Below are 26277 nucleotides of genomic sequence, written 5' to 3'. Positions count from 1 at the left end.
GCATGTTCCTGCTCCAGGGTCAACTCCAATACCTGCCATCTGCATGGCCCTCCCTGTTTGTGCACCAGGAGAAACCACTCTGAGGCAGCAGCCCTGTGGCCACGCCCACCCAGCCTTGGCCACACCCACCCAGCCCAGTGGCCACGCCCACACGCCGTCCTGACCACGCCCACACCCAGTCCACGCCTGCTCAGCCCGTGGTCACGCCCACACGCCGCCCTGACCACGCCCACACCCAGCCCTCTGACTGTGAGAGACCCCACCTGCACTAGGAAGGCTGTTCCCGCCCCTGGGGATCCCCCACCCCTACTCCACTGTGTTGTTCCCACGCTCCCACCCTCCCTCTCGCCCCGGCCCCACGCTTCACGCTTAGTTGTCTTCTTACCTGCTTGAGTCAGGGACCCCGTTACGCCTCTGATCAAAAGACACTGACCCTTCTCTCAGGAAGAGTGATGCTTCCTTACCATCCCCCAAACTCTGTTCCCAAGGGGTACTGTTGGCGGCCCCCCAAACCTGCTCGCCCCGCACCCCTGCTTCCTGCCTTTCCTTACAAAGAGACTGCTGAACCATTCACGCCTGGAACCTGATCCCGAAGGAAAATATATGCAGCGCTCTCCCTGACTGAGCTAAAAATGAGCCCGCACGAAATGCGCAGTAAAATGGTCATACAACTCACACTGTGCCGCACACCTCAGGGGACTACTGGGCAGCCACTAAAAATGACGACTACGAAGGAGTTTCAATAACTGTGAAAAGTATGACTTTTAAATTATGAATAAAATAGCTGGAAATAGTCCTGATAGTGCGATGGTTCTCATATGAAAAGACATTTACACATGGACAAGAGTTGAAAGGAAACGAACAAACCCGCTTCCACTAAAAGGTTCTAGAAAGCAGGATGCAAGGTCATGTATGCTGGGATTACTACACACACACACGCACACACACACGCACACACACAAACAAATACTCATAAAACCCAGCGGAGAAACACCCACAGGAGGAAGAGCTGTAGCAGAAAGCTCACAGCCATTTTCCCCGGCTGGTGGGACGGTAGAAATATTTTTTCTCCTTTTTCCTTCATGTGTTTTTTACACTGTCTTTAATGTGTGTATGGCATATCCGCAGCCTGGGAAACTTATTTTATTAAGATTCTACTTGAAAAATAAATCGGCGAGGGAAAGAGAAAGTATGGACAAACGCCTGGGCCCACCGGGGGGTGAAAGCGACTCCCGGCGACTCCCGCGCGCCCTCGCTGGGTGAGGAGCGAGGTGCCGACCTGCGAGGCCTGCGCGTGCGCCTGCGCCTTGGGGGTCGGTCTTCCCTGCCCCGTCCGCTTTCCCCGTGGACTCCGGCTCGCGGCCGGCGCCGGCACTCACCGCCTCCGGCCGGGGTCGGCCTGCTCCCCGCCGCTGTCACCCTGCTCCGCGTGGTCTGCGTGCTTCTGGCCCACCGAATCCAGCATGGCCAGCAACTCGGGCTGCGAGGCTGCGGGCAGGGCCACGCTCAGGAGCCGGTGCAGCACGCCGGCCGGCACCATGGTCAGCCTGGCCAGGTACGAGGCCAGTCTCAGCTCCTGGAGGAGTCAGGGCATGATGCTGCGTGAGAAAAGCCAGTCCCCACGGGGCCACACCCCGTGTGGTTCCCTGTGCATGACAGCCCAGAGCGCACGGAATTTAGTGAGGCAGATGGGGCGGGCGGGGGGAGGGGGAGGGGAGATCTCCGTGGTGATTGAATAGTTCTACATCCTCATTGTGGTATTCGTTACACTCGTCTGCGAGTGATACAGTGACAGATTTGACAGCAATGTCAGTGTCCTGGTTTTGGTACTGGGCTAGAGCTTTGTTAAGATGCAGCCACTGGGGGAACTCAGTGGAATATGGGGTGGAGCATTGGAAGTCTCTGTGCTACCTGGGCAACTGCCTGGGAATCTGAAATCATTTCAAAATAAAAGAGAGAGAGAGAGAGAGAGAGAGAGAGAGAGAGAGAGAGAGAGAGAGAGAGAGAGAGAGAGAGAGAGAGACAACGCACTCTGCATGCCCGGCCCCGTGCGGAGCCAGGTATCCTTGGGCAGCATTTTTATTTCTTCCCAGCATGAACTTGGGCAAGAGTTTCCCCTCTGCGTGACCCTGCGGGACCTGTCAGTGAGGGGGTGATCACAGAACCTGCCCCACAGTGTGATAATGAGTGGCGAGCACTTTGCCGGGTCCTGTCACAGGCTAGGTGCTCTCTCTCCCATCCTACAGGTAAAGAAAAGGCAAAGTTTCATGCAGCAAGAGGTGGACTGCGTTCTCACCTGGCTATACAGGGTCACGAAGGTGTCCATCTCCATATTCTCCAGCAAGTCTTCGAGCACAGCGCTGTTCTCTTGCTCCTCTCTCAAACTAGAGTCAAATAAAACCTATGTGAGTCGTCCTGCTATAAAGCAATCCTATGAGAAGATTGTCTAGTTATTTACATAACAAAGCATCACAAATCTCATCTGCATTATATATTTTTTAAACCCGCTGGAACACATGGCCAGGAGAGGCTTACCTCTTCCTGCCTTGACTGCTTCGTAGGACAATCTGTGATCCTACTTTAAAAACGCTCAGCATTAAAGGTCATGGCCATGCTCAAGAAGACCAGGACCGGGGGCCTGGGTCCCTCTGGCGCCTTTGTGTGGCGGCAAACCCAGGACCATCTGCCAAGGATGCTCAGGGCTCTGCCCGCAGAGGCGGGGAGGCGCCCTTTCACATGAGGGGCTCCGTCAGGCTTCCCGACTTCCAAACAGGGTGGGGGGTCCACCGAACAGTTCCCTTAGCCCACTCGAGTGGGAGTCACAAATGATCCACGCTGCATTCTTATTGGTCAGTACGACCCAAGCCCTCTGCAGCTACAATTCATACCAAAAGCCTGACCGTCAGCAATTTCCTCCACGAAGCACAGAGCACATCAAGGTATCAAACACCCTAAAATCCTGCTCTAAATCAAGTCGACCTCTTGAGCATTTCCCTCCGATCGCACAAACTCAGCACAAACTCATACAGTCAGATCAGTGGGGTAGAACCACACTTTCATGTTGGGTTTACGAAGAGAAGCGAATAAATTAAAATTTTCTGTAACCGCGCTGCCCAGAAATCACACCCATGACCGTCTGGTCTGCTCCCTTCCGATTAATCTGCGAGCATGCGCGTTTTCAAAAATGGAATCACGAAGCTGTCAAAAGTTACGTTTTCCAAGAGATCTCAGCTCCATAGGCAAAGGCTAATTGTCTCGTGTTTGTTGAAAAAAAAATGCAAAGAACAACAAAAAAAGAAGACTGGGGTGCTGTCTGCGTCGTAAATTTACAGACGCAGGACATAGGCGACTCCGCTACGGCGAGGTCTGGTGCGGCTGCGTTCAGGGCACTGTGCGGCGGCGGCGTCAGTTCCTGCGACTGCCTAAGGTGTGGGGGGGGGGGGGGGCGAGAGGCCGAGGGGGCAGGGCGCAGGAAGCCTCTGCGCCATTTTGCACCTTCCTGAGAGTCTATAATTATTTTACAATAAAAAAAAATTGAGTATTATGTTCAGTAAAAACTCCATGATATTTAAAAGAAAAAAAAAATAGAAAGGATATCGAGGAAGAAGCACAGTTCGGCCGGAGAGCTGGACGGTGCCCCGACCGCAGCGTGAGTGTGGGGGTGGGGGTGGGGGGAGGGGGCACGTCCCGCCAGGTGTGAGGCCAGGTGCCCCGGGCTGCAGGCCGCCGACACCGCGCAGGCCGTGGGCCCGGCTCACCTCTGCTGGTGCTGCTCCAGTAGCCTGTGGCTCTTGCTCAGCGCTCGCAGGAGGACCGCGGACACCTGCCTTTCGGAATCCGCGTCCTCAGCCTCGTTCAGAAGCCCGGGCCCGCTGCCCGCCCACCGCTGCTGGCGGTCCAGGGCCCGCTGCAGCTGGGCCGTCTCCTGGTGGCCCAGCGCGTCCTCCAGCTTCCTCTCCAGCTCCTGGAGCTCCTGCACACGGGAGGGGGGCGGTGAGCAGAGGCAGGCGGGTGGCAGGGGACACCGCACCTGCTCGGCATGGCCCTGAGAACCTGGCCCGGTGGTGTCCAACAGAGCGACGAGGCCGCAGCATGGTCACTCACGCCCCCCACCCCCCCCCCCCGCCGTCACGCACGCTGCTCCCCCCACCCACGGTGCCTTTCCCCATCTGCCTGGCCGGTTCTGAGTCCTCTTTCAAACTCAGGCTTAAGAACAGTCTCCTCAGCGAGGGAGGGAAGAGGGAGGGAGAGAGGGAGAAAGGGAGGAAGGGAGGAAGGAAGGGAGGGAGGGAGGGAGGGAGAAAGGGAGGAAGGGAGGAAGGAAGGAAGGGAGGGAGGGAGGGAGGGAGGGAGGGGGGGAGGGAGGAAGGAAGGAAGGAAGGAAGGAAGGAAGGAAGGAAGGAAGGAAGGAAGGAAGGAAGGAAGGAAGGAAGGAAGGATGGATTCAGGCAGAAGAGACAGGAACACCAGAGGCTTCCAGACTTGGGAAGGTGGATATGCCGCCATTTAAACTGAAGTGCAAACAGTCGGGAGTTGGTGTGGGGTCTCGTCGCCCTTCTGAGTCCCGTTTAAATTTGCCATCCTTGCCACTTGGCTCTGACTCCATTACACCTCCGCGAATGTCCCCATTTCACAAAATCGAGTCTAAATCTTTCACCAAATGAGGTGTACTTGATACGGTTTTCCTTAGGAGTCATTTCTTCCAAAGCATTTCATTTCACGCTTTTTTAATTCTCTTGAATGTTTTAAGAGCTCGAGAGCCCATTTCCCAAGAGAAAACAGTTTTCACAGAAGATCACGCTGCAGAATGAACTTCTAATATCTGGAGCAAAACACCAGGTTTTCGTCCCTTGAAATGCAAATCGACAGAAAAATACATCGTATCTACCATTTCACCATCAATTTAATAAAACAACATCATCCGATGTATTGTCTGCCACTTGGCTTTCGATCCAGGACACACCGATTCTCCTGTGCATGCTAGGGAGTGAGGACGCTTTGATGCTAGAATTGAAAATGTTAAGTAGTGTGCTACCCCATAACTAACAGAAATCAGAGCGGTCTCAGTAAAAGGCGCTGTTAGGTGTTTTAGGGCTGAACGGAGGCCGTTTCTCAGATGCTGACAAGAGGGGTTTGAACTGGGACCTGAAAGCAGAGGCTCTTACTGTCCTACTTTGTCCCTAACTGGATGCAGGCCTTGGACCTGTCGTCCTGTGACGGCCTCACCTGGTCACCTGTAAGTCAGGGCAGGGGCCCACCTACATGCTATTTCCCGCGCAGAGGGGTACTTGCTGTGGGTTTTGGGTAAATACCTTGTAGTCCGGATTCCTCCTCCTACTATTTTGCTAAGGAGTTTTATTCTAGTACAACTTTTGGTAAGTGTTGGATTCAACAAAATACCTTTTCTGTATATACTGAAATGATCATGAGGGTTTTTTTCCTGTTCTCTTTTAATTTGCTAATCTGGTGAATTTTGGATGTTTTAATGTTCAATGGTAATGTTTAATGGTAAAAGCTCAACCTGGCCATGTATTCATTTTTTTTTTTTTTTATAAATGGCTGAATTGCATTAACAATATTTTGTTTACAAATTGCACACCTGTGGTCACTAGTGAGACTGAACCGCAATGGTTCTTTCTCGCAATGTCACGTCTGCCTTTGGTCTCAATGTTATCTGAGCGGCATAAAATGAACTGAAGAATAGTCCCTGTTTTTCTAACATTAGGAATAATTTGTATGTGAGATTAGAAAACTCTGCCACCTTGAAGATTGGTGGAGATCACCTATAACACTATCAGGGGGTTGGGTGGGTTTTTTTGTGTGCAACTTAATTTTTTTTTTTTTAACTATTGAATTGATGTCTTTCATGGTCATAGGACTATATAGAATTTTTTTCTACTCGAATCAATTTTGGCAATCCATAGTTTTCTAGAAGATTTTCCATTTCATTTCAGTTTTCAAATTCGTCTACATAAAGTTGCTTATGGAATTCTCTTAGTTTTAGAAAATCTACTGCATCTATAGTTTTGTTGTTTTTTATACGTCTGAAATTTATCGTCCCTTATCTCTTTTTAATGGCCAGTCTTGTCAGAGATTTGTATACTTTATTAGACATTTTTCAAAAAAGTCAACTTTCACTTCATTAATTCTCTCTATAGTACTTTTGTTTTTAATCGCATTTACTCTATTTCCTTCCCTTCTACTTTCTGCAGGTCCTATGGTGTTTTCCTATTAGCTTTTTATATGATCCTAATTTCTTCTTCTGTAATATAAGTTTAGGGCATACATTTCCCTCTAAAAACTGCTTTAGCTGAATCCTGCAAATTTGGATAGGTTGTATTTACATTAGTTTTCTACATATTTCTAAATTTCCATTATGATCTGACACATGCATTACTCACAAGTATGTTTTAAAATTTCCAAAGTATAGCCTTTTGGTGAATATCTTTTTAAAACTAGTTTAAACTTAACTGTCCTTTTTCAGAAAGATGGTCAAAACGACATCGTATAGTCATTTATTTTTAACTGTTACAATGTATGGTGGAGAATATATATTCCTTAACTGTTGGCTGTGAGATTCTGCATGTACATTAAATACAGGTTGTTAAATGTGTTATTCAATTCATCTATGTCTTCACTTGTGTTTTATTTGGCCAACCAATCAACCACAGAAGGAGGTGTGATGAAATTTCCCACTACGGTGACAAATTTGCCATTTTCTCCCTGCTGCTCTGTCAGTTTTTCTTGTTATTTTGGTCTTTTATTACACATCTGCACGTACAGAATCGCTCTGCTTTCTGGGTGAATGACAAATTTTAAACCATTTTGTAATTATCTTCCGTTTCTTTAATCGTTTCACAAATCACTGTGTTATAGTCTACACTGATAGCCCAGACGTCTACAGTCTTGGGGGCATTAACCCATTGGCTTTTTTGTTTCTCCTGCACATAGGCCCGCACTCCTTGGTGTGTTCTGTGACATTCTCATTGTAATGGAGGACTCATCTTTGGGTGAACTCGGTCTGTGGACATCACGCAGTGTCTGGACTGAGAATATTTTTCTCTGGAAAAGACTGGCCTTTGCTTCAGTTAGTCACGTACCAGGGCAGCCAAACAACCTGGGACCATTTTGATTTGTCACCACTGAATGGCTGAAGTACTTGTTTCCCTGGTGGCTTCTTCTGACAGCAGGTGGCTTTCTCCTCCCACCCTCTTACTGGGGGTTCTACCACCTCTGGACGGCCCTCACCCCCATCTTCTATTATCCCCCAAATCACCCCCCAAATCCCCGGTTCCAGGTCTCGTCCTTTGCCGCCTGATTTCAGCGTCAGTTTGCTCATGTCCCTCTGAGAATCTCGCTTTCTCCATCCAGTTTCCTTGGCCTCTGGGGACATCCCACACTCTCTCGGGAGCTCACAAAGCATTAAACGCTATGTTCATTTTAATTCACCCAGCATCTAGATGGCTCGTGCTGGAATACCAATGACACAGCCACGTCCTCCCTCTTCCGAAAAACAGTCTCACAGTGCAGGGCGCGTAATGTTCATGGGAAAATAGTCTTGGACTCTTCAGAGTCTGATATTTACGACTTTTTAAAAGAAATTGTGAGAACGCCCATTGTCAAGGTGACGATGGGTTGAATTCAGAAACAGACTGCATTTGTAGCTCCTGCCACTGATCAGCCAAGTGGACGTCACAAGGAACTTCACCTGCCACCCGCCCGAGTCTCGATTTCTTTTCTTTAGAACGGAACATTGTAACAGTACCTTTTCACAGCACAGCTTAACAAGTAACATATGACAAAGAGCATAATTATAAAGCAGCAGAGCATTGCAACATCATTAATCGTGCTTAAATGCACGATTAAGAATTAAGAATGCTTAAATGAGAGTGGGTCCACTCGCAGCTTGTGAGTGCCTGCCTGCCACGTACTTGGCACTCAAGTATGTGAGACCCTTTTTCCTCACTTTATTGTAAAAACAGATAATGCAGGAAATTCTAAAATCTACACATCAAAGACCTAAAATGAGTCCTCGAAACAGTCACTTCCGTAGCTTTCGTTTTATGATGACAGCTCTCACACCTTGGAAGATGCGGCATGCTGGAATAACAGCAGTGACCAGAAGTATCAAAGTTAGCAAAGACCTGACATTTCATTGCACCTAACGTGCCACTGGTCAAACGCCACACTGTCACTTTTCATGGCGCTGCGAAAGAAATGGGTCCCATGGCCTGTTAAGCCGCACCCCAGTTTCAGAGATGGCGGTAAAATTCAAAGGGATGCTTTTTAAAGGGAATGAAACACAGCCGTCTCGGGCAGTGACGGCCTCCCAGGCAAGTTACGTCACGGCATCCCCACCACGACCCTGCAGCACCGGCTGGACGCGGGGATGTGGAAGACCAGGGGTGGGCCCTAAGAACCTGTGGATGACCAACCACGCAGGCTCCGCCCCCACACCGCGCAGGCCCCACACCCCGCAGGCTCCTTCCCACACCGCGCAGGCTCCGCCCCCACACCGCTCAGGCTCCGCCCCACACCGCGCAGGCTCCGCCCCACACCGCGCAGGCTCCGCCCGCACCACAAGGCTCCGCCCCCACACCCGCAGGCTCCGCCCCACGCCCCGCAGGCTCCTTCCCACACCAGCAGGCTCCTTCCCACACCCGCAGGCTCCGCCCCCACACCGCTCAGGCTCCGCCCCACACCGCGCAGGCCCACACCCCACAGGCTCCGTCCCACACCGTGCAGGCTCCGCCCCCACACTGTGCAGGGTCCGCCCCACACCCGCAGGCTCCGCCCCATGCCCCACAAGCTCTGCCCCACACCCGCAGGCTCCGCCCCCTCGACCCCCAGGCTCCGCCCCCACGCCCCGCAGGCTCCGCCCCCACACCGCGCAGGCCCGCCCCGCTCCCGCACACACTCACCGAGCTGTGCGACTCCAGGATCTGCACGCAGGCCGACCTCGTCAGCGTCTCCGACTCGCTCAGCTCCTCCAGGAGCAGGTCCTGGACGCTCAGGAGGGCGGTGTACGCCCACAGCGTCTTGGCCATCCTGGCCGCCTTCTGGAACTGCAGGGAGACCAGGGACTCGGCGAAGCGGCCCTCCTGGGCCTCCAGCTGCTGCAGCCTCTCTCGCAGCAGTTCTCCTCGGACCTGGGGAGGGGCCGAGCCAGAGGGCGGTCAGTGGAGGGAGGAGAGCGAAGGGCAGAGGGCAAGCCACTTACAGAGGGGGCAGCCTGTTAGCTTTCGGCCGGGCAGCCGGGGAAGGTCTCAAACGTCTGCGAGGCAGCAGCGCGCGGGTGCGGACCGCACGGCATCTCTGCCTACGAAGCCTCGTCGGGGCTCTGCGGGTTTAGCTGTTCATCCACCGTTTATCGTGTTGACATGAAAGTGACCCGTGTCGCTATAACCTTCCCGGATCCCCGCTGCAGGGGATGAATGTTCAAAGCCCCTGACACAGACTCCGAGGCCCTTCCCACGCTGACCCCAGCTACGGTTCGCCTGGACGGGTCTGCTCTGCCACCCCTGTCCCCACCCCGGGACTCCCACCCTTCCTGACTGCTCGCGGCCCTACACACCACACTCTGTGACTGTCCAGAATCTTCGCTGTGATTGGAAGGCCCCTGCACCCTGGTCGTGTCTGCTGAAACCCAGCCGACTGGGCTGCCCTGAATTACGATCTTAGCCCCGTCTCCTACCCGCGAGGAGTCTTCCCCCTCCCCCGGCCAATGCCTGGTCCCCTTTCGCCGCCATCAGTGGGACAGTCACTGGGCTCAGCTCATTTGTCCGTTCCTAGAGATCACTTCCGACTGTTGCCCTGTGCCTTGAAAACCATGGATTCATGTATTTTGTTCATTTTTTTTGGTTTGTTTTGTTTTCACAAGTGGGTAACGGAACCTTCGCATTCTGTCTTACCCGGAAATGGAAGTCTTGCGTGTAGGTATTTTTATGATTAAATAACCCGCTTCTTGCTATTGCCTAGAACACTGCCTGACACTTGAGAATGTTCGACAGATGTTAGCTTTTGCCGTTATTGGTGGTATTAATATACATATTCAAGGTAGAAGGGGGTCAGTGCCACGCAGAGGTCCAGACACAATGCTATGGGCTAGTTTCAGAGGATGGAGGGGGTGAGGGGTCAGGAAAGGCTGTGAAGACACCGGGTCTGAACTGAGTGGTGACGGAGCCAGACACTCGGGGAGAAAGGGCATCTCGACCACAGGCACTGCGGCCGCAGTGTGTGGGCTTCGTGCGGGATGAGTGGGAGGGTGAATTCGACTGGAGCTGAGACAAGTGGGAGATGAGGCCCCCGGGGTGGGCGGAAAGCACGTAACAGAGGCCCTGACCGCCAGGTCTGCGGCGGTGGGAAGGGCTGTCACAAACCCGCGGAACTCCCGTAAGAGGGAACGCACGTGTGATGAGGGGCCCCCTGCTTACACGCCAGCCCTTAGCTCAGATTTTCACGTCACCTCCACGTGGCCCCGCTCTCCCCCACCCTGGGATGGGCAGCGGCCCAAATGTCCCTTAAGGCTCAGTCCCCTGTGGAGATGCAGGGCGGATGAGAAGGCCGCAAGAGCTATCTTCCAAAGTTATTTCTGCAAATTCACACCTAAAATGTGGATGAAGACAAAAGCCTTTCACATGTACTGTAAGAACAACGTGGACAGCGAAATTAAGAAACGATTCTCCGAAATCCTGCCTTCTTCTTCGGAAAGCTTAATTTGCTAATTCCAGCGGCACAGGATGTGCCTCTAGAGACCGTTTTCATCCTTGGTTAAAGAACTCCCGGGAAAGGATACAGATTTGCATCTCTATGCGGTATTAAGGACAGGCTTCGTTAAATATTCAAGCTGCTGAAAGTAATAAAAATTCATTTGCAAGACAATATGCCGCCAAACACTCTTATTTTAAATGGAAAGTTCAAACCACTTCCCTACTAGCTTCCCTGATAGCATGTGCATTTCAAAGTACCTTCTTCCCTGCACTGTGATGTCCTTCCTTCAAAGGCAAAAAATAAAATTAATCCATGTCAGCCATTGGAGAATGACTGGGATTCTAAGGCACTCAAGACATCCCAAGCCCACACTCCTCGCCCAGGTTTGGAAACCGGTACAACCAGATAGATGCCCCGCGTCAGCTTCAACGTCGATGAAAACTAGACTGGAGGATGCGGCTCAGATGTGTGTCCACACGGATGCGTGCTGCCCCCAACAGCAGGCTGCCCCCCCTCACCCCTGGGCTCATGGCATCCTGGGCAGAGACAGGGGCTTCCTGCAGGCAGCTGGCTTCCAGTGAGGAGGGGGCTGCACCCAGCATGCCCAGCTCCTTATCTGATCCCACCCATCAGATGTCTCCCTCCTTGGAGAAAAGTGGGCAAGGGATGGAGAGAGGCCAGGAGTGTCACCCGCAAAGTCCTTCCACATCAAGAATCTCGCATCCAAGTGCAAATAGAAGCCTGTCCTTGTATTCTGGTGGCCGGGCCTCCCCTCAGGCAGCTCAGGTTAACCCATGCTTTGCCGGATGTGTTTCAAACCCGCAGAGGGAGTAAGAAGATGGGAAATGTTTAAGACGCACATCTTTGCATCAGGACTCAGCAAATGTGTGCTGGGTTAATACTTGTTCAGAGAACTACCACCTCACTAAATAAACATCCTTAGTAAATCTGAGGTAGAAAAATCCATTTCTATGCCTGAAAAGACACCACCATCCACTCCATCATCAAAATAATCCAAGTGCAAAGGCCGAGTTAAGGGAACTGCCTTAAACCAGCAAGCATGACTTTGTCTTCGGTTGAACTGTTATCTCTTACATGCAAGCTTACCACGTGACGAGCCATGCGACTTAGACAGGGTGCTCACAAGGGGCTCACAGCGGACCTCTCTGACCCGCACTGCAAAGAGCAGGCTAGGTGAAACTTTACAGGTTGACTCCTAAAATCTCAGCTCTCTTCCTCACTTTGGCTCTTGAAATGTCGGCACCAGCCCTTTACCACTAGGCAAGAGACGAGTCTTCTCTGGGGACATGGACCAGCCTTCAAGAAAGATCTGGAGATGCCGACACTGGGGGCTCCCCCAGTGGGTGGACCAGCCGGCCACGGCAGCGTGAAGGACACGGCCCACAGGCCCCCTGACGGGCTCAGAGCCTCCGCTCCTCAGTGAGAACCGGCCACCAAGGACGTCCCCACACTGGGGAAAGCCGCTAGCGAACGCAGAGGTAACAGTAACACGCTGGGGCTTTTAAAAAGGAACTTTAAAAAAATACTAGTGTCCTCAGGGAAATACAGCAGGTTAGTAGCCTTAAAAATGGAAGAATGTTATTTAAGAAAAGAGCATTCAGAAAGGAAAAAAAAAGTCTTGATAAGTTAGACATAAAAACGTAAATGAAAAACTCGAAGGTTTAGATGATAAAACCGATTCTCCTCTCAGAAGGTAAAGCAAAAAAAAAGAACAAAGAGAAGCCGTCTCCTGGTCACAGGTCACAGCTCGCTGAGGTCACAGTGCTGGAGGGAACAGGCGTGGGGGATGGAGGCAGAGGAGCCGTGTTCAGCCCCCGGCTCTAAGGCGAGCCCACGGCCTGACCCCGGGCCCTTCTCCCACCTCTACGGATGTGGGCGTCCAGGCGAGGAACCCATCAGGCCGGGCTGAGGGCTGAGGTCCGTCTGTCATAGAGTGTAGTAGACAGGGGGCACCCAGAAAGTACTTCCAGCTCTGCAGCCCCAGCCGTGAAGCCCGAGTCCCTCTGGGGACACCATCCTGCCGGCCAGGCAGGGCTTTACCACGGGTTTCTGGTCGGCGGGCAGCAGGACCCAGCTCCATCCTTACAGCTCTGATGGACCGCCCGGCCCCGAGAGGTGACCGCAGGACCCTGAGCTGCGGGCACTCACGCCACGGGCTGTCCTCCCTCTCCTCAACTTCCCGCAAACGGAAAGCCTGACCGTTCCCGCTCGGAGCCGAGCGGCTGCCGTCAACTGACCCCGGGACATGCGACTGTGAGGACGGCCTGTCCTCACCCGGCCACGGCTGACAAACGCCGCTCCCTGAGGTCCGGATCACGGCGCGTGTGGAGCGAGCGGCTCCGCTGCCGGGAGGAGCCGGCACCGCGGCCCACTCCGAAGCGGAGAGGCGGCCTCCCGCCCCCGCTGCTCACGTAAAGCCGTGACCGGCGTGTTATCGTCGTCAGAGCCCTCCTCGCGCTGACGCGGGGCCCGAGGCGCGCTGGTCCCCCGCTGCACAACGGCGGGAAACGACCTCTGTCGTCAGGAAGGTGGCGTTTTTTGCCTCTCCCTGCCTGAGTCTGTCTTATTCCTCGATTGGGTAGCGACCACGGGCGGGGACCAGGTGCCACTTCCCGGGCCCCTCGGACCTCGACGACGGGACATGCCTGGCAGGAGCCACTGACCGATGGCTCTTTGCCAGCTCAGGCGCTTGTGTTCTGAGAAACACACGCTAAACATAAAAGGTAAATAAACAAACGAACCGCGACGCAAAGGATGTGGACAGGAGGCGGGAAGAAAAACAGCAACTCCGGAAGGTGCTGAGCCGTAGCGGGATGCGCCCCGCCCCGCCTCCCGGGAGCCCAGCCTCCCCGATGCTGGGGCGCCAGCGAGCACCCCGCAGTGGTGACATGGCGTCAGCTCACACACGCCACCTTCTCAGAGGGAGCCCACCTGCGGTCCCGCACCCCGGTCCTGCCCCACCCAGGTCCCCATTGCGTCCCTTATTCACGTCCTTAACGGCACAGATCACGGTCCGTCGTTTCAAGTGCTTTGTCCATCTCCTCCAAGGAAACCCTCCGGGAGCAGGGGGCAGGGGGCAGGGGGCAGGGGGCAGGGACCAGGACGCCCTCAGACGCTGCCGGGCCCAGCCTGGGGTGGCGTCGCCTCCTCAGAACAGTGTGACGCAGGTTAGGGGAGGAAAGGGGGTGGACGGTGGGTGGCGGGGTGAGGCCCGGAGGCCAGGCGGGAGGTGGGGCAGGGGGTTCCGGACAGGAGGGCCAGGTGACCGGCATGAGGGGACAGCGGTGGGTCCCAGCGCACGACCGCGACTTAGAAACACGGTGTCTGGTGGAGACAGGCAGCCGTCGCCCTAGGGGCTCGCGGTGCTCGGCCAGCGGGGCGGCCGCCGGCCCTGCCAGGCACCCTGAGCACTACCAAACGAGGCAGAGACACCGACCTTCTCAACCAGGTCTTCAGGGGCCGGTTCGTCAAAGAGCTGAATTTTATCTTCGAGGCGCTTCCTCAGAAGGTCTATCTTGCTTTTGCTCTTGGAGCGTGACTTCCTCGCCTTGGACTGCGGCTGGAGAGAGATCAGGGGAAGCACTGAGTGACCACCTGCACCCCCGCGCGGCCCCAAGTCTCCCGGAGCCGAGGGGCTGCCGCGGCGCAGAGCTCATGCCGCCTCCAGCCGGAGGGAGGACAGCGCTGACCCTTCCGGAGCCAGCTCAGCTCGCAGACCTTCAGTCTCCATGGTCTCTGGGGGGCTCCTCTACGCACAAAGAGGAGAGGGCCACTCAGGCAGCGGTCCCCAACCTTTGTGGCACCAGGGACCAGGGCTCCTATGAGAATCTAACACCTGACAATCTGGGGTGGAGCTGAGGCGGTGATGCTGGCGCTGGGGAGCGGCTGCAGATACAGATGAAGCTTCACCAGGCCCGCCGCTCACCTCCTGCTGTGCGGCCCGGTTCCTAACAGGCCACGGACCGGTACCAGTCCACAGCCCGGGGGTTGGGGTGCCCTGCCCTAGTGCGCAGAGCCAGAGCTCTGCAGTCACCCAGACAGCACCCAGGTCCACCTCCTTCCAGCTGGGACCGCAGCCCGTCAGCCTCTCTGAGCGGGGGACGTGACGAAGGAGCCCTGTCCTTTGAACCTTAGATGGTCATGGAGAGAACCATCAGCGGACACGAAAACGAATAACTAACAGGTGCTCAGAAAAAGGCAGCCGTCGACCATCGCCCTGCGAGGCCCAGGCGGGGACTCTGCCTCCTGCCCACCTGAGCTGAGGCGAGTCTCCCTCAGCCCACTTACAGAAAAGGCCAGGTGCTCGCGCCCTGAGGCAGTGCTGGGTTATTTGGTTCTGAGGACAGTCACGGGGCTGTGGCTGAGGGGGCGGAAGGGAGTGACCTTTTAGGCCAGGTGGTTCCCATCTGCCCAGGAGAAGGGTGTGGCCGCGAGCTGTGAGCAGCCGGCACTCCCGGCTGCTGGTGACCCGGGAGAGGACACACGCCTGGGGACCTGGGCACCAGTGTGTCCACGGCAGACCTCAAGGTTGGGACGAGCTTGGCGGCTCCAGGAGTACAGATGCCAGAGGGGGGGAATGGGGCTGAGTGGGAGGGGAGGAGCCGGGGGAAGGGGGAGAGGCCGGTCAAGGGCCCCCCACCCCGCCCCATGACGCGCCGCGCACCTGCAGCTCAGGGGCGGCCGGGGCCTGGTCCACCTTCTGGAACTCCGCTTCTCGCCAAGCCGTGTGGAGCTGCTGCAGCAGGACGCGGGCGCGGATCCGGGGGAGGGCCAGGCTCCTGTCCATCTGCGCGAAGCTGCCGTGGACGTCCCGCCTCGCCCGCAGCAGCTCCTCTTCGGACAGGGAGAAGGCCGCCGAGCAGAGCCGCCTGCGAGGCAAGAGCCGCGGGGTGGCCGTGTGTGTGGGGTGGCCAGCGGCCGGGGTGCGACGGGCCGCGCCCCCCCTCCCCGCTCGTCCCCCGAGGGGCCCGCGGTCCTGCCCCTGGGGACAACGCGGACCTAAGTGAAGGAAGTCCAACAGAGACGGCGCGTGATCGCAGCTATGTGCAGAGTCCCACGAGCTAAGCAGACCAACACACACACCGGGAACAGGCTCGCAGACGCCGAGAACGAGCTGAGAGGGGCCGGCCGGGGGCGCGAGGGCCGGGGGGTGAAGAAGCCCGCGCCGCCCGCTGCGGACACAGCCCCAGGCATGCCAAGAGCAGCTCTGGGGACGGTCGGTAACACGGTGACGCCGACGTGCAGGGTCAGGTGGGGGGGGGGGGCTTATCAGTGACCACGCCGCGAGGGATGCAAACGTCTGATCACAGCGACTGCACCCGAAACGAAGATGCTGCTGTACGGCAGCTACGATTTTAAAATTAATTCAAAAGTAAATAAATAAAGGGCAATCAAAAATAAATAAATAAAGAACAGCCATGTTTCTCATCCACAGGAAACGCAGGGGCAGGGGGTGGTTGCCGGGGACGGGAACATTGGCAATGCAGATCGAGGCGCTAGTTAAATCGCGCCTGGAAAACCCGTCATCTCGCAGCCACGCCTTGCGCCGCACGCGCCTCTCGGGCATCTAATCTAAGGCCGTCGCGTTCGGTGCCGCGTTGTGCGGGCGCCAGGAGTGCCGAGCGGAGCTCACGGGGCCGCGAGGCTGTGCGTCAGCGGGCGCATGGCCCCGGGGGTGACCTCGTCTTGCTCTCGAAACAGACACGGAGACAAACAAACGATCGTTTGTTGACCCCGGTTAGCAGTAAACTATACGTGGGGCTCCTAACCCAGAGGAGAGACGTCTCGCGCAGCTCGGGTAGGCCGGGAACAGGGGGGCCTGCGCTGGGTCTTAAAGGATGAGACCGACGGCTGTCACGTAGAGAAAACACACTCCATGCTGAAAACCGCGCTGCTATGGGTGGATTTGTGCTCTCCCAAAAAGATATATTCAAGTCCTGACTCGTACTACCTACGATCTTATCTGAAAGCAGGGTCCTTACAGATACAATTAAAATGCCAGTCAGGGGTATTGGAGAAGGGCGGGCCCTTAATCCAATGTGACCGGTATCCTTATAAGAAAAGTGGAAAGACTGACAGAGACAGCCAGTCATGCGACAAAAGACGCAGAGATCGGAGTGACAGGTCTACGAGCCAACCAACACTAAGGAGAGATCGGAGTGCTGGGTCTACCAGCCGACCAACACTAAGGATTGAGGTGACACCAGAAGCTAAGAGAAAGGCAAGGAAAAGACCCTCCCCCGTCCCCCCAGGGCCTTCACAGGGAGCAGGACTTCCTGCCCCCAGACTTCCTGCCCCCAGAACCGTGTGAGGACACATTCCCATTGTCTCAGGCCAGTTTGTGGGACTTCATCATGACGGCCCCAGGAAACAAACACATTGGCCCACACATCGCTAATCCTTCTAGCAACTCATTTTGAATTTACAGATGACATCAGGACGACCGCCTTCCTCCAAGGCCAGGCATGTGGCCCACGACCAGCCACAGCTCATTCGCCAGCCTCTCAGGACGCAGTTCTGGCCAGGAAGACATGAGGGGGGCCGGCTGGGGGCATCTGGTCAGAACCTCCTCCCTGACCTGGGAGGCGAGACGCCTTTTCTCTTCCCTCCAGTTTGGGACAATGTGTTCATTTCTTCACTGAGCAAACGTTCTCTTTAGACAAATGGACTCGCTCGGCTATTCTGGCTTTGTTCGACCTGCACCGGCTGCATAAAACACGCTCTGTGAAAGTTTTAACATGCAGAAATGTCTGCAGGATACAACTAGGGGGCAGGGGCCAGGCCCATCACACCCAAATATCAGTGGGACTGTCGGCTGGAACTTTCTCATGGAAGCAGAATGAGACAGCCAGGGCCGACGCGGGCCCCGGCCAGAAACGGTCTAAAGACCCCAAGTCCACGCCCCTGACACCCGTCTCCCGGCTTCTCACCCCATGGGGTCTACGATTATTTTAAAGGCCCTCGGGAAACCGGCTGCAGCCTTGCCCCTCCCGAGTGGAGCGGCTTTGCTCCCTGAGTTCGCTGGGTGCGAGGAACGCAAAGTGGAAACAACTCTGAAATTGGTGAGTCACCAGCACCCCCCCACCCCCGCCCCGCAGTCTTCAAACCTGGTCGGCCCTGGGTGGTCTCGTCTTGATCCTCCACCCCATAGGTGCCAAAATAATACAGAACTACGGGCTCTGCTGTGAAGGAGTTTGAAATCCAAGCAAGAACTTGGGACATAAGTGTCCAAGGCACAATCTCCCTGGCCAGAACTATGCGTCCCGATGGACTCCTAGAGCCGCCTGCCCTGCCGGGACTCGGGAAGCTTACACATCTGTGCTTCAACGATTGTGCAAAGCCGTGTTTACGGAATGCCTCAGACGAGAGGCTGCAGCCTTTTAGCGTCTCGAAGGAGCAAGGCATTTGAGCAGACTCACATCGCGTGCGTTGTTTGTTGGCTGACTCTCTTCGACACTGGGAAAAATCATAAAGACTTTTCCAATCTTGAAGCGAGATCTCTCTTTTTCTGAACAACTAAATCAGTGTCGGCTTTAATAACAGTCCCGGCAAAACGGGTCCAAACGCAGCGGATGAGAACGACCATCTGGGAGTGGGGAGGTCGAGTCCGATTCAGAGGCTCTGAAGAGTCACGGCAGGATGGGGCACGCACAGAGACCTCGGTGGGATGCAGGCTGAGCCGCGTGATTACGGCTGAAAACAGCTCGTGGGACCAGGAAGCGGCATTGAAGGAAGTGATTTTTAAGGAAGTGATAGTCGCGGGCTCGGAGAAGACAGCACCTGGCTCGTTCAAGAAAACACCCACGAATGAAGACCGGGAAAATCAACGGGGACAGAACCGTAAAAGCGAGATGAGAATGAGCCGAAAGGCCGGGTAACTGAACCCAAGACGATGCCACTGCAAACACCTAGGGGCCTGCTCTGCCAAGCGGCAAGGCCAGTCCCGGGAACGGCACCGTGCAGGAGGCAGGAGGGACCCTGCAGCACGGGGCTCTGCCACCTGATCCCTCAGAGGGTTCCAGAGGAGCACAGGCCTCGGAGTAGTGCGGGACCCCTGGCGTCCAGCAGCTGGGTCAGCGGCGCGCGTGGGGGACAGACGGACCTCCCAGACACGCTGAGACTCCCTCCCATGCCGGCGAAGCCATTTCCAGTAAATAGGGCTCGGGATTCAGAATTTGAACTGCAGCTAAGACTCAGCTTGAACTGGGGAGTGTCTAAACCGAGGAAAGAATGCTGAACATGTGTCTGTTGTTCGTGTATCTGCGTAGTCGGCGTTTTCTGGGGCGGCTGCTGCTTGGTTTGCGGAAAGGAAAAGCAGCCCTAAGGGATGCAGACGGGCAGGTCCATCGGTTAAAGGGAAAAGGACGCCCCTCCCCCCCTCGTCAAACATCACCTCTCACCCGGGGACCAGGCACAGCGCCTGCTCACGCGTCAGCACAGGGCTCCAATTCTCTGGCTGCCCATGACATTATTCGAGCGAACAAATCACGTCCCCCGGGGGACCCAGGGGACACCCCACCCCCTTGCTACTTCAAAGCCGGGCTCCCACAGCCCCTGCTCATCCGCTCCGCAGCCCCGAGGGGCCCTGGGTGTCTCGCGGTGACCTCCGCCCCTGGGCTGCGAGTCCCCGTAGATCTCATAGGCGCGTGCTCGGCCGCCCCATGCCCACGGGGGTCCCGCCCCCCAGCTAAGGGCGGATCTGATCAGCCGGGTGCTCGGCCACCCCATGCCCACGGAGGGGGGGGTTCCACCCGGGGGGGGGGGTCCCGCCCTTCGCTGGGGGGCGGAGCGGAGGCCGCGACACACTCACGCGAAGACACAGCGCTCCCAGCACCTCAGCTCGGCCTGCTCCTCCGTCGAGGCCTCCAAATCGCCGTCCGTCATCCTCTGCCGCACGCTCTGGACGCCCCCCGGGTCCCGGTCCCTCTCCTCGGCCTCCAGCTGCCCGGCGCGGGCGGCCGCGTCCTTGCCTTGCTCCTCCAGGACCTGCTGCAGGAAGAGCCAGGGCGCGCCGCGCCGGAGCAGCTCCTGGGCCAGCGCGGCGTTCTGCAGGCGCCACAGCTCCTCGGCGGCCCTCCGGGACAGCGGCAGGCTCAGGGCCCGGAGGCCGTCCAGCGCCGCCTGGTCCAGGCGCCCCTGCAGCTCCTCCAGGGCGGCGGTGTGGCCCGCCACCAGGCTGCGCCACTGGCCCAGGTACTGGCCCACGTCCTCGGCGGCCCGAAAGGCGTCCCCGAGGGACAGCTGCTCCTTCCGCTGTTCCTTGAGCTGGTGGGAATTCCGGAAAGGACAGTGAGGTGGGGGGCAAGCGCCGGCGCACAGAGCCCCTCAGAACACACTGGAAACTTGTCAAAGGAGGCACAGAATGCTGAAACGTTCCCCGTCCCCCCCCGATGAGCTCACACGGACAAAAGCGTCCTCAAGGAAACAGCCCAGAACGTAGGGAAAACTTCATTTGCCCCACGCGTCTCCAGCACGCAAACCCCCCCGGGGTCCGTTCGCGGCCCCCCCGCCGACAGGCCGAGTGACGGAAGCGAGCGGCGTGTCCTCGCTGCGTCTCGGCTCCCGATCTGCGAAGCGTGGAGGGTAGCGGGGTGCACCGACGGGGCGCCCCTCACGGAGCGGCTGCACACGGAGCGTCACCGTTCCTGTGAGCCAGGCACGTCGCGGCCGCGCGTTGCGACGATCCACAAGGAAACGCCCTGAGCTCCCGGGAGACGGCGTACACGAGGTCGGGGCACGCCTTCTGAGGAAGGACACCCGAGAGAGACCTGACGGGTGGGGGCGCAGCTCGGTCGGGTTAAGCTGGGGGGAAGAGCGTCCCCGGGAGAGAGCAGGGGGGAGCAAAGGTCCGGGAGCGGGGACAAGCCGGCACGCACGGCCACGGCCACGGTCACCACGGGGTCGCGTGCCACGGCGCACCTGCCCCTCGTCTCGGTTCTATCCCGTGAGACCATGCGACGGTCTCCCCTACACTCGTGGCTCTCGGTGACCCGAGAGTGCCACTCCCTCCCCTCTGCCCGTGATGGGGCCTCGGCAGGGCAGATGCGACCCAGGCCTCTGGGCGGAGCTCCGTGCTAGCGCCCGTCAGTCACAGGTTCACCGCAGGCAGCCGCAAGGGGTCACGCTCGCAGGAGGTGCTGGAACTTCTGCAGTCCACCCTTCGGATCCTAACCTTGCGCCCGCCTGACCGTCACAGAAAGGCGGCCGTGGGCCCCACTCTTTTGATTGTTTGGCCAATGTAGATGGAGGAGGTGATGCTCACGATGGGGTAGAGGCCACCGGCCAACGTGAGACTCATGGCTTTCTGATGGGCCCCAAACGTGATCATCACAAGCAGAGTTTCTATCGTGCAAGTTAAAAAGGTATTCTGTCTCTCCTTCTCTCCTTCCCAAATGGTGCCAGACAACCTCCTAGGTGTCACTCGGGATGTCCCGGATGGTCTCGGAATCTGTCCCATCCCCCGGGGCTCAGAGCACTGTCTTGGCTGTGGGTCCTTGTCGGCTCTCACCGGGACAAGCACCCAAACCTCCTATTGCTTTGTACCCTGGGATCCTCCGGCTCTATCTGACGGGCTGCTCGTGTGAGCTTCCTATGCCCTAAGTCCGATCCCATCCTTCTCCCCCTGAAAACCCTCCAGCGTTCCCTGCCATCCTCAGAGCAAGGCAGCGCCCCAGGCTGGCACTCCGTGCCCTGACCCCTGGGCACACCCCCTCCGCCCCTGCCCTGTCCCTCTGCACACTGCGGCTTGTCATGTTCTCAGCGTCCCAGGCACAGTGGGGCACACTCGCCTGAGTGCCTCCTCGCCACCTGCAACGTCCTCCCCAGCCCCCTGGGTCTCGGCGTGAGCCGCGCCTGCCCCGCAAAGCCTTGCCCAGGAGGACGGGCCACCTCCCCAGCCCCCTGGGTCTCGGGGTGAGCCCTGCAAAGCCTTGCCCAGCAGGACGGGCCACCTCCCCGGCCCCCTGGGTCTCAGCGTGAGCCCTGCAAAGCCTTGCCCAGCCGGACGGGCCACCTCCCCAGCCCCCTGGGTCTCGGGGTGAGCCCTGCAAAGCCTTGCCCAGCAGGACGGGCCACCTCCCCGGCCCCCTGGGTCTCAGCGTGAGCCCTGCAAAGCCTTGCCCAGCCGGACGGGCCACCTCCCCAGCCCCCTGGGTCTCGGGATGAGCCGCACCTGCCCCGCAAAGCCTTGCCCAGCCGGACGGGCCGCCTCCTCTCCGCCCCGCCCCCACTGCAGTGCACTGTGTACGGCGTGAAGCGAGCTGACCACGGTGCGTGTGTGTGTTTACGCGCCGGAGTCCCCTCTCGCCAGGCGGCAGACATCCGAGCGGGCCAGCATCGAGAACAAGGCCACGGCTCTAAGTGAGACAGGCCTGGGTCCAATCCCATGTCTGCCTCTCACCGGACACCTGGCCGTGCCCATGTCACTCGGTGCTGTGACCTGAATGCTCGTGCTCCCGCATCGCTCACGTGCTGAAGCCCGACGCCCCACCTGACCGCGTGCGGAGGCGGGGCCTTCGGGAGGTGCTGGGGTCACGAGGGTGGAGCCCTTACGCCTGGGACTCGTGCTCTCACGGGAGAGACCTCACCGGGCTCCCTCTCCCCTCCCCCCGCGTGACGACGCACTGAGAAGTCGGCGCCTGCAACCCGGGAGCGGCCTTCGCCGGTGCCATGCCGGCCTTGGGCTTCCAGCCCCTGGACTTAGGAGATACACAGTCCTGCTGCTCATAAGCCACTTAGCCTGCGGCGTTGTTACAGCAGCCTGCACAGGCTAAGACGCCGAAACCCTCTAAGCCCAGCGTCCTCGTTTTTTTTAAACAAAGAGAAAACAGCAGTCCCCCCGCCCCCCCCCCCCCCCCGCGTTGACGGACGTAAGGACTGAAGACGGGGTCCTCCGTCGCGCAGCACAGCGCTGCGCACACGCTCGGTCAACGGCGCCGCATGGCCATCCTTCGGTCAGGCACCAAGGCTGGCCTCGCGAGCCCACCAGGACCCTGCGCCTTCCTGGGACCGGAACGGGTGTGCGGAGCCCTTCCCGGCACAGCACGCCAAGACGTGGGTACCGGTCCGCCACAGCGGGCGGGGCACGATGGCCGCCCGGCCGCCACGCGGGCAGCTCGCGGCGGGCGCCGCGGGCGGGCGGGCGCGGGGGAAGGCTGGGCGGGGGCACGCGGCGCCTCTCCCTCGGTACCTTTTGCAGAACCTCGCGTCTCCTCCTGACTATTAACTTCTGGCGGAGCCTCCTCTTTTCCTGCTTTAAGTCGCCGTCCAGCTTCTGTCTCACGGAGAAGACTTCCGCCTGAGCCCGCTCCAACAGCGCCTCCGTCTGACCTTCATCCAAGTACCCTGCTCTGGGCGGAAAAGACGCCGGGTGACTGGGCGAGCTGTGCGAACCCCCGGCCAGCCCGACTCTCGCTGTGGCCGAGAGTTTATCTCGACGCTGGTTTCGCTGGGATCAGACGAGTGTTGACCCTGGAGGAGGAGGAGGACGGGACACGGGAGGACACAGTCATCGTCGCTACAGACGCGCAGAGCAAGCCCAGCCTAGGACGGCGCTCACCGCGGGGGCAGCGAGGGGCGAGCATTCCGGGAGAAAGCAGCGCGCAGTGGGGCAGAACCTCCCAGGAGGAGATGGGGGTGGGGGGGTCAGGAGTTCCTGGTGACGGGAAGGGCACAAGCGACGTGCGAGATGTAAACGTGGGGACCACTCTGTGAGGGTTAATTCCACGTGTCGACCCGCCTGGACGGGCCCCCGGGTTAGAGGTCGCCGTTTCTGGGCGTGTCTGTGCGAGGCGGGGACCAGGGGGGGTCCGGACGAGGGCAGCGTTTGAAGCGGCGGCCTCGTCAGGCGGAGGGGCTCCCCGGTGCAGGACGGCGCCGTCCGCCCACGGGGGGTCCGGACGGAACAGAAGGCGGAGAGAGGGGGAGTTCAGCCCTTTCGCGTGCTGCCCGCTGAGCGGGGGCGGCTCGCGCCGTCTCCGGCCCTTGGGCCGGGACGTGTGTCATCGGCTCCCCCGGGTCACAGGCCTTGGGACTCAGACTGACTGTCGCCTGGGGCCCCGGTGTGCAGACGGCAGACGGTGGGACGTCTCGGCCTCCGGAACCGCGCGCGCCGACCCCTCGTCCGCGCCTTATCCTGTTTTTCTGGAGAACCCTGACCGGCACACACTCTATTGCGACCCCTACTCTGTCTGCACCCCTGGGCTGGGCCCCCCGTTTGGCACGGGGTAGATTCTCCGTGGAAACTTCTCGAAGGAAAAATAGTTGAATGAACGAATGAATGGTAGATACATGCTTTAAAAATATAAGCCTGAGCCAGCCTTCGACGATGGAATTTAAAAATCAGAGGAAAAACATACTTCCTTGTACAGTCTATTCAAGGCAAGGAGGTGCTCCTTCCGCTGGAGTGAAATTAATCAGGAATGTCAAGTCAGTTGCGGTGGCAAACTCATCAGCATCTTCGGTAAGGAGCGTCTGTCCACATCGTTTGCACCTTACAGCATCCTCATTAAACAGAGTGTTGCAAAGATCTAATAACATTACTAGGTGGTGGAACCAATTCACAAAACTACAGGACCCTGTGCCTTCATAGAAAGGTGGTCATAAGAAACCAACTTTAGAGTCATGCCCCGACTCGTTTCAGAGCTTCTCGAAGCTTAAAAAGAATAAATTTCATAGTTTACAATTGAGGGCCTCAAAGTCCTAATGAGAAGGAGCGTGGCTGAGGACAGGGGTTGCCCCACCACGGGGGGGCCCCACGGCTACTGAGGAAAACCAGCCGGACCCCGAGACGAGCATCTGTGTGTTCACACTTCACCCCAAAGGGGAATGCGAGAGCCGGGGCAGAGGCCTCTCCTGTCACACAGCTCATGTGAGCGTCCACCGCCGATTTCTCGATGCAATGTGGGGGGCTTGCTTCAGAACAACCCGGGGTGGGGACATACAGCCGCATCGGGGTTGGCTGTGAGGCGGCCCCTGTCGGAGGCGAATGATGGGCTCACGGGGTTCACGGTACGGTTGCCGTGGCTACTGTGCCCTGTTTTAGAGTTCTACACTGCAAAGGAGTCTTACAACTAGAGGATTCCTCCTGAGAAACGAGTAAGGAGGAGCCGCTGTGCTCGCCGAAGGGACAGAAGCAGGTGGTCCTGGGCGAGGCTGCCGGGCGGCCCTTTCGCACCCTGTGGACAGTGGGGCCGGGAGGGGGGTGTTTACCTCTCGTGCTTCTGGATGAGGAGGCTCAGTTGGGCAGCAGCAGCGCTCAGAAGGCCTTGCACACGGGTCTCTGACGACTGAATGTTCTGGACCAGGTACTCCCTGTGGCCAAACCGTTTACTCAGGTGGTACCTCTTGTTAGCCTGGAAAAAGTCCATTAACTCTTCTACCTCCTCCTGTTGGGAAAAAACGAATCAAGAAAATACACCTGATTAAGACGTAGAGAAAACATTACGTTTCCTTTCCAAAAAAAAAAGATGCGGAATCGGAGCCCTGGGTTACACACTTATCTGAATAAGAAATGTGGGCTCTGAAAAGTGCCCCGGGCCAGATGGTAAAGTTATCAAACCAACGGCCACTGCCCTGGCAGGAGGAACGCAAGTTCCTGCAGCCAGCGATCCGCCCTTCACCCCGCGGAGTCCCAGACACAGCACCGGGGTCAAGTGGCCACCAGCCCAGACGCCTGGCGCCCACACTCACGGGGCAGGGAGATGGGCAAAGAACAGCCAGCCGTCTCCCCGGTCCACGAAACGAACGAAACCCAGCCCCACGCGAGAGAGGGTCGTACGCTGGTGCACACGGGTATCTCCTCCGGCCCACGGCCCTTCCCGCCTTATCTGCTGTGAGGGAGGGAGACAGCCACCGTCCCCATCCCCCGCCGAGGAGACGGAGCCGGAGCCCGCGCTGCACACTGGTGAGCGGCGGGGCGGGGATTTCAGTGCAGCGATCTCGATCTCGCTCAGGGGGCCGGCGCTCCGCCTCACGGCAGGCCGCCCGGCTTCCCCCAGCGGCGGGGGCACGAGACCAGCAGGAACGAGACCAGCAGGAAGCAAAACGTGGCCCCGGTGACGTCAGCCCCGCTCGCCGTGGAAACACCACTTCCTTCCGCGAGACACACGAGACGCCGCGGAGTGTCCCTTCCACGCGGAAGCTCTGCCGTTGCCGGCTCCGGACGTGGAGACCAGCCCGACCGGCAGCGGAGCCTGGACGGCCGTCGGATGCGCAGAGCAGCGCCGGCCGGGCCCCCGCCGGGTCCAGGCAGCAGAATCAACACACAGGGGCACCGCGGCGACAGCCGCCATTCTCCACGGGGCTGGGCCCGCGTCAGCGGGTGGCCTGGGCGACCACGCAAGGAACTCACAGCCAGCGCCCCTGAAGAGTCCAGTAGCTCCGGTCAGGGTCGTCTGCCACGGCGCCATCATCGCCGCGGCAGTGTGGCACGCATTCTAACTCGGCCGCCCTGGCTCTGAGCGTGAGCCGTGCCTCTCCACGAGGAGGAGGAGGAGGAGAAGGGGGACCGCAAAATCCGTGACGGCTGACGGGACGCCACGGGGTCTG

General features: G+C 57.9%; 1 protein-coding gene across 3 annotated transcripts in view; it reads right to left on the bottom strand.

The window, feature by feature from the left end:
• The window catches only part of EVC2 (EvC ciliary complex subunit 2), a 60725-nt gene that overhangs the window by 2856 nt on the left and 31592 nt on the right, over positions 1-26277 (bottom strand). For all 3 annotated transcript variants that reach the window (XM_036227492.1, XM_036227490.1, XM_036227491.1), the window contains 9 exons: positions 24940-25115; positions 22919-23078; positions 19541-19995; positions 15395-15599; positions 14168-14290; positions 8922-9149; positions 3759-3973; positions 2297-2384; positions 1380-1576 (listed from right to left, as the gene is read on the bottom strand). In XM_036227492.1, the coding sequence (XP_036083385.1) occupies positions 1380-1576; positions 2297-2384; positions 3759-3973; positions 8922-9149; positions 14168-14290; positions 15395-15599; positions 19541-19995; positions 22919-23078; positions 24940-25115 (1847 nt within the window). The remainder of the gene's footprint in view (positions 1-1379; positions 1577-2296; positions 2385-3758; positions 3974-8921; positions 9150-14167; positions 14291-15394; positions 15600-19540; positions 19996-22918; positions 23079-24939; positions 25116-26277) is intronic.

This window comes from Rousettus aegyptiacus, unplaced genomic scaffold, assembly GCF_014176215.1.
Source record: "Rousettus aegyptiacus isolate mRouAeg1 unplaced genomic scaffold, mRouAeg1.p scaffold_m13_p_10, whole genome shotgun sequence".
Classification (NCBI taxonomy): Eukaryota; Metazoa; Chordata; class Mammalia; order Chiroptera; family Pteropodidae; genus Rousettus; species Rousettus aegyptiacus.
The sequence above is the reverse complement of the archived record's forward strand: the minus strand, read 5'-3'. Positions and strand labels throughout refer to the sequence as shown.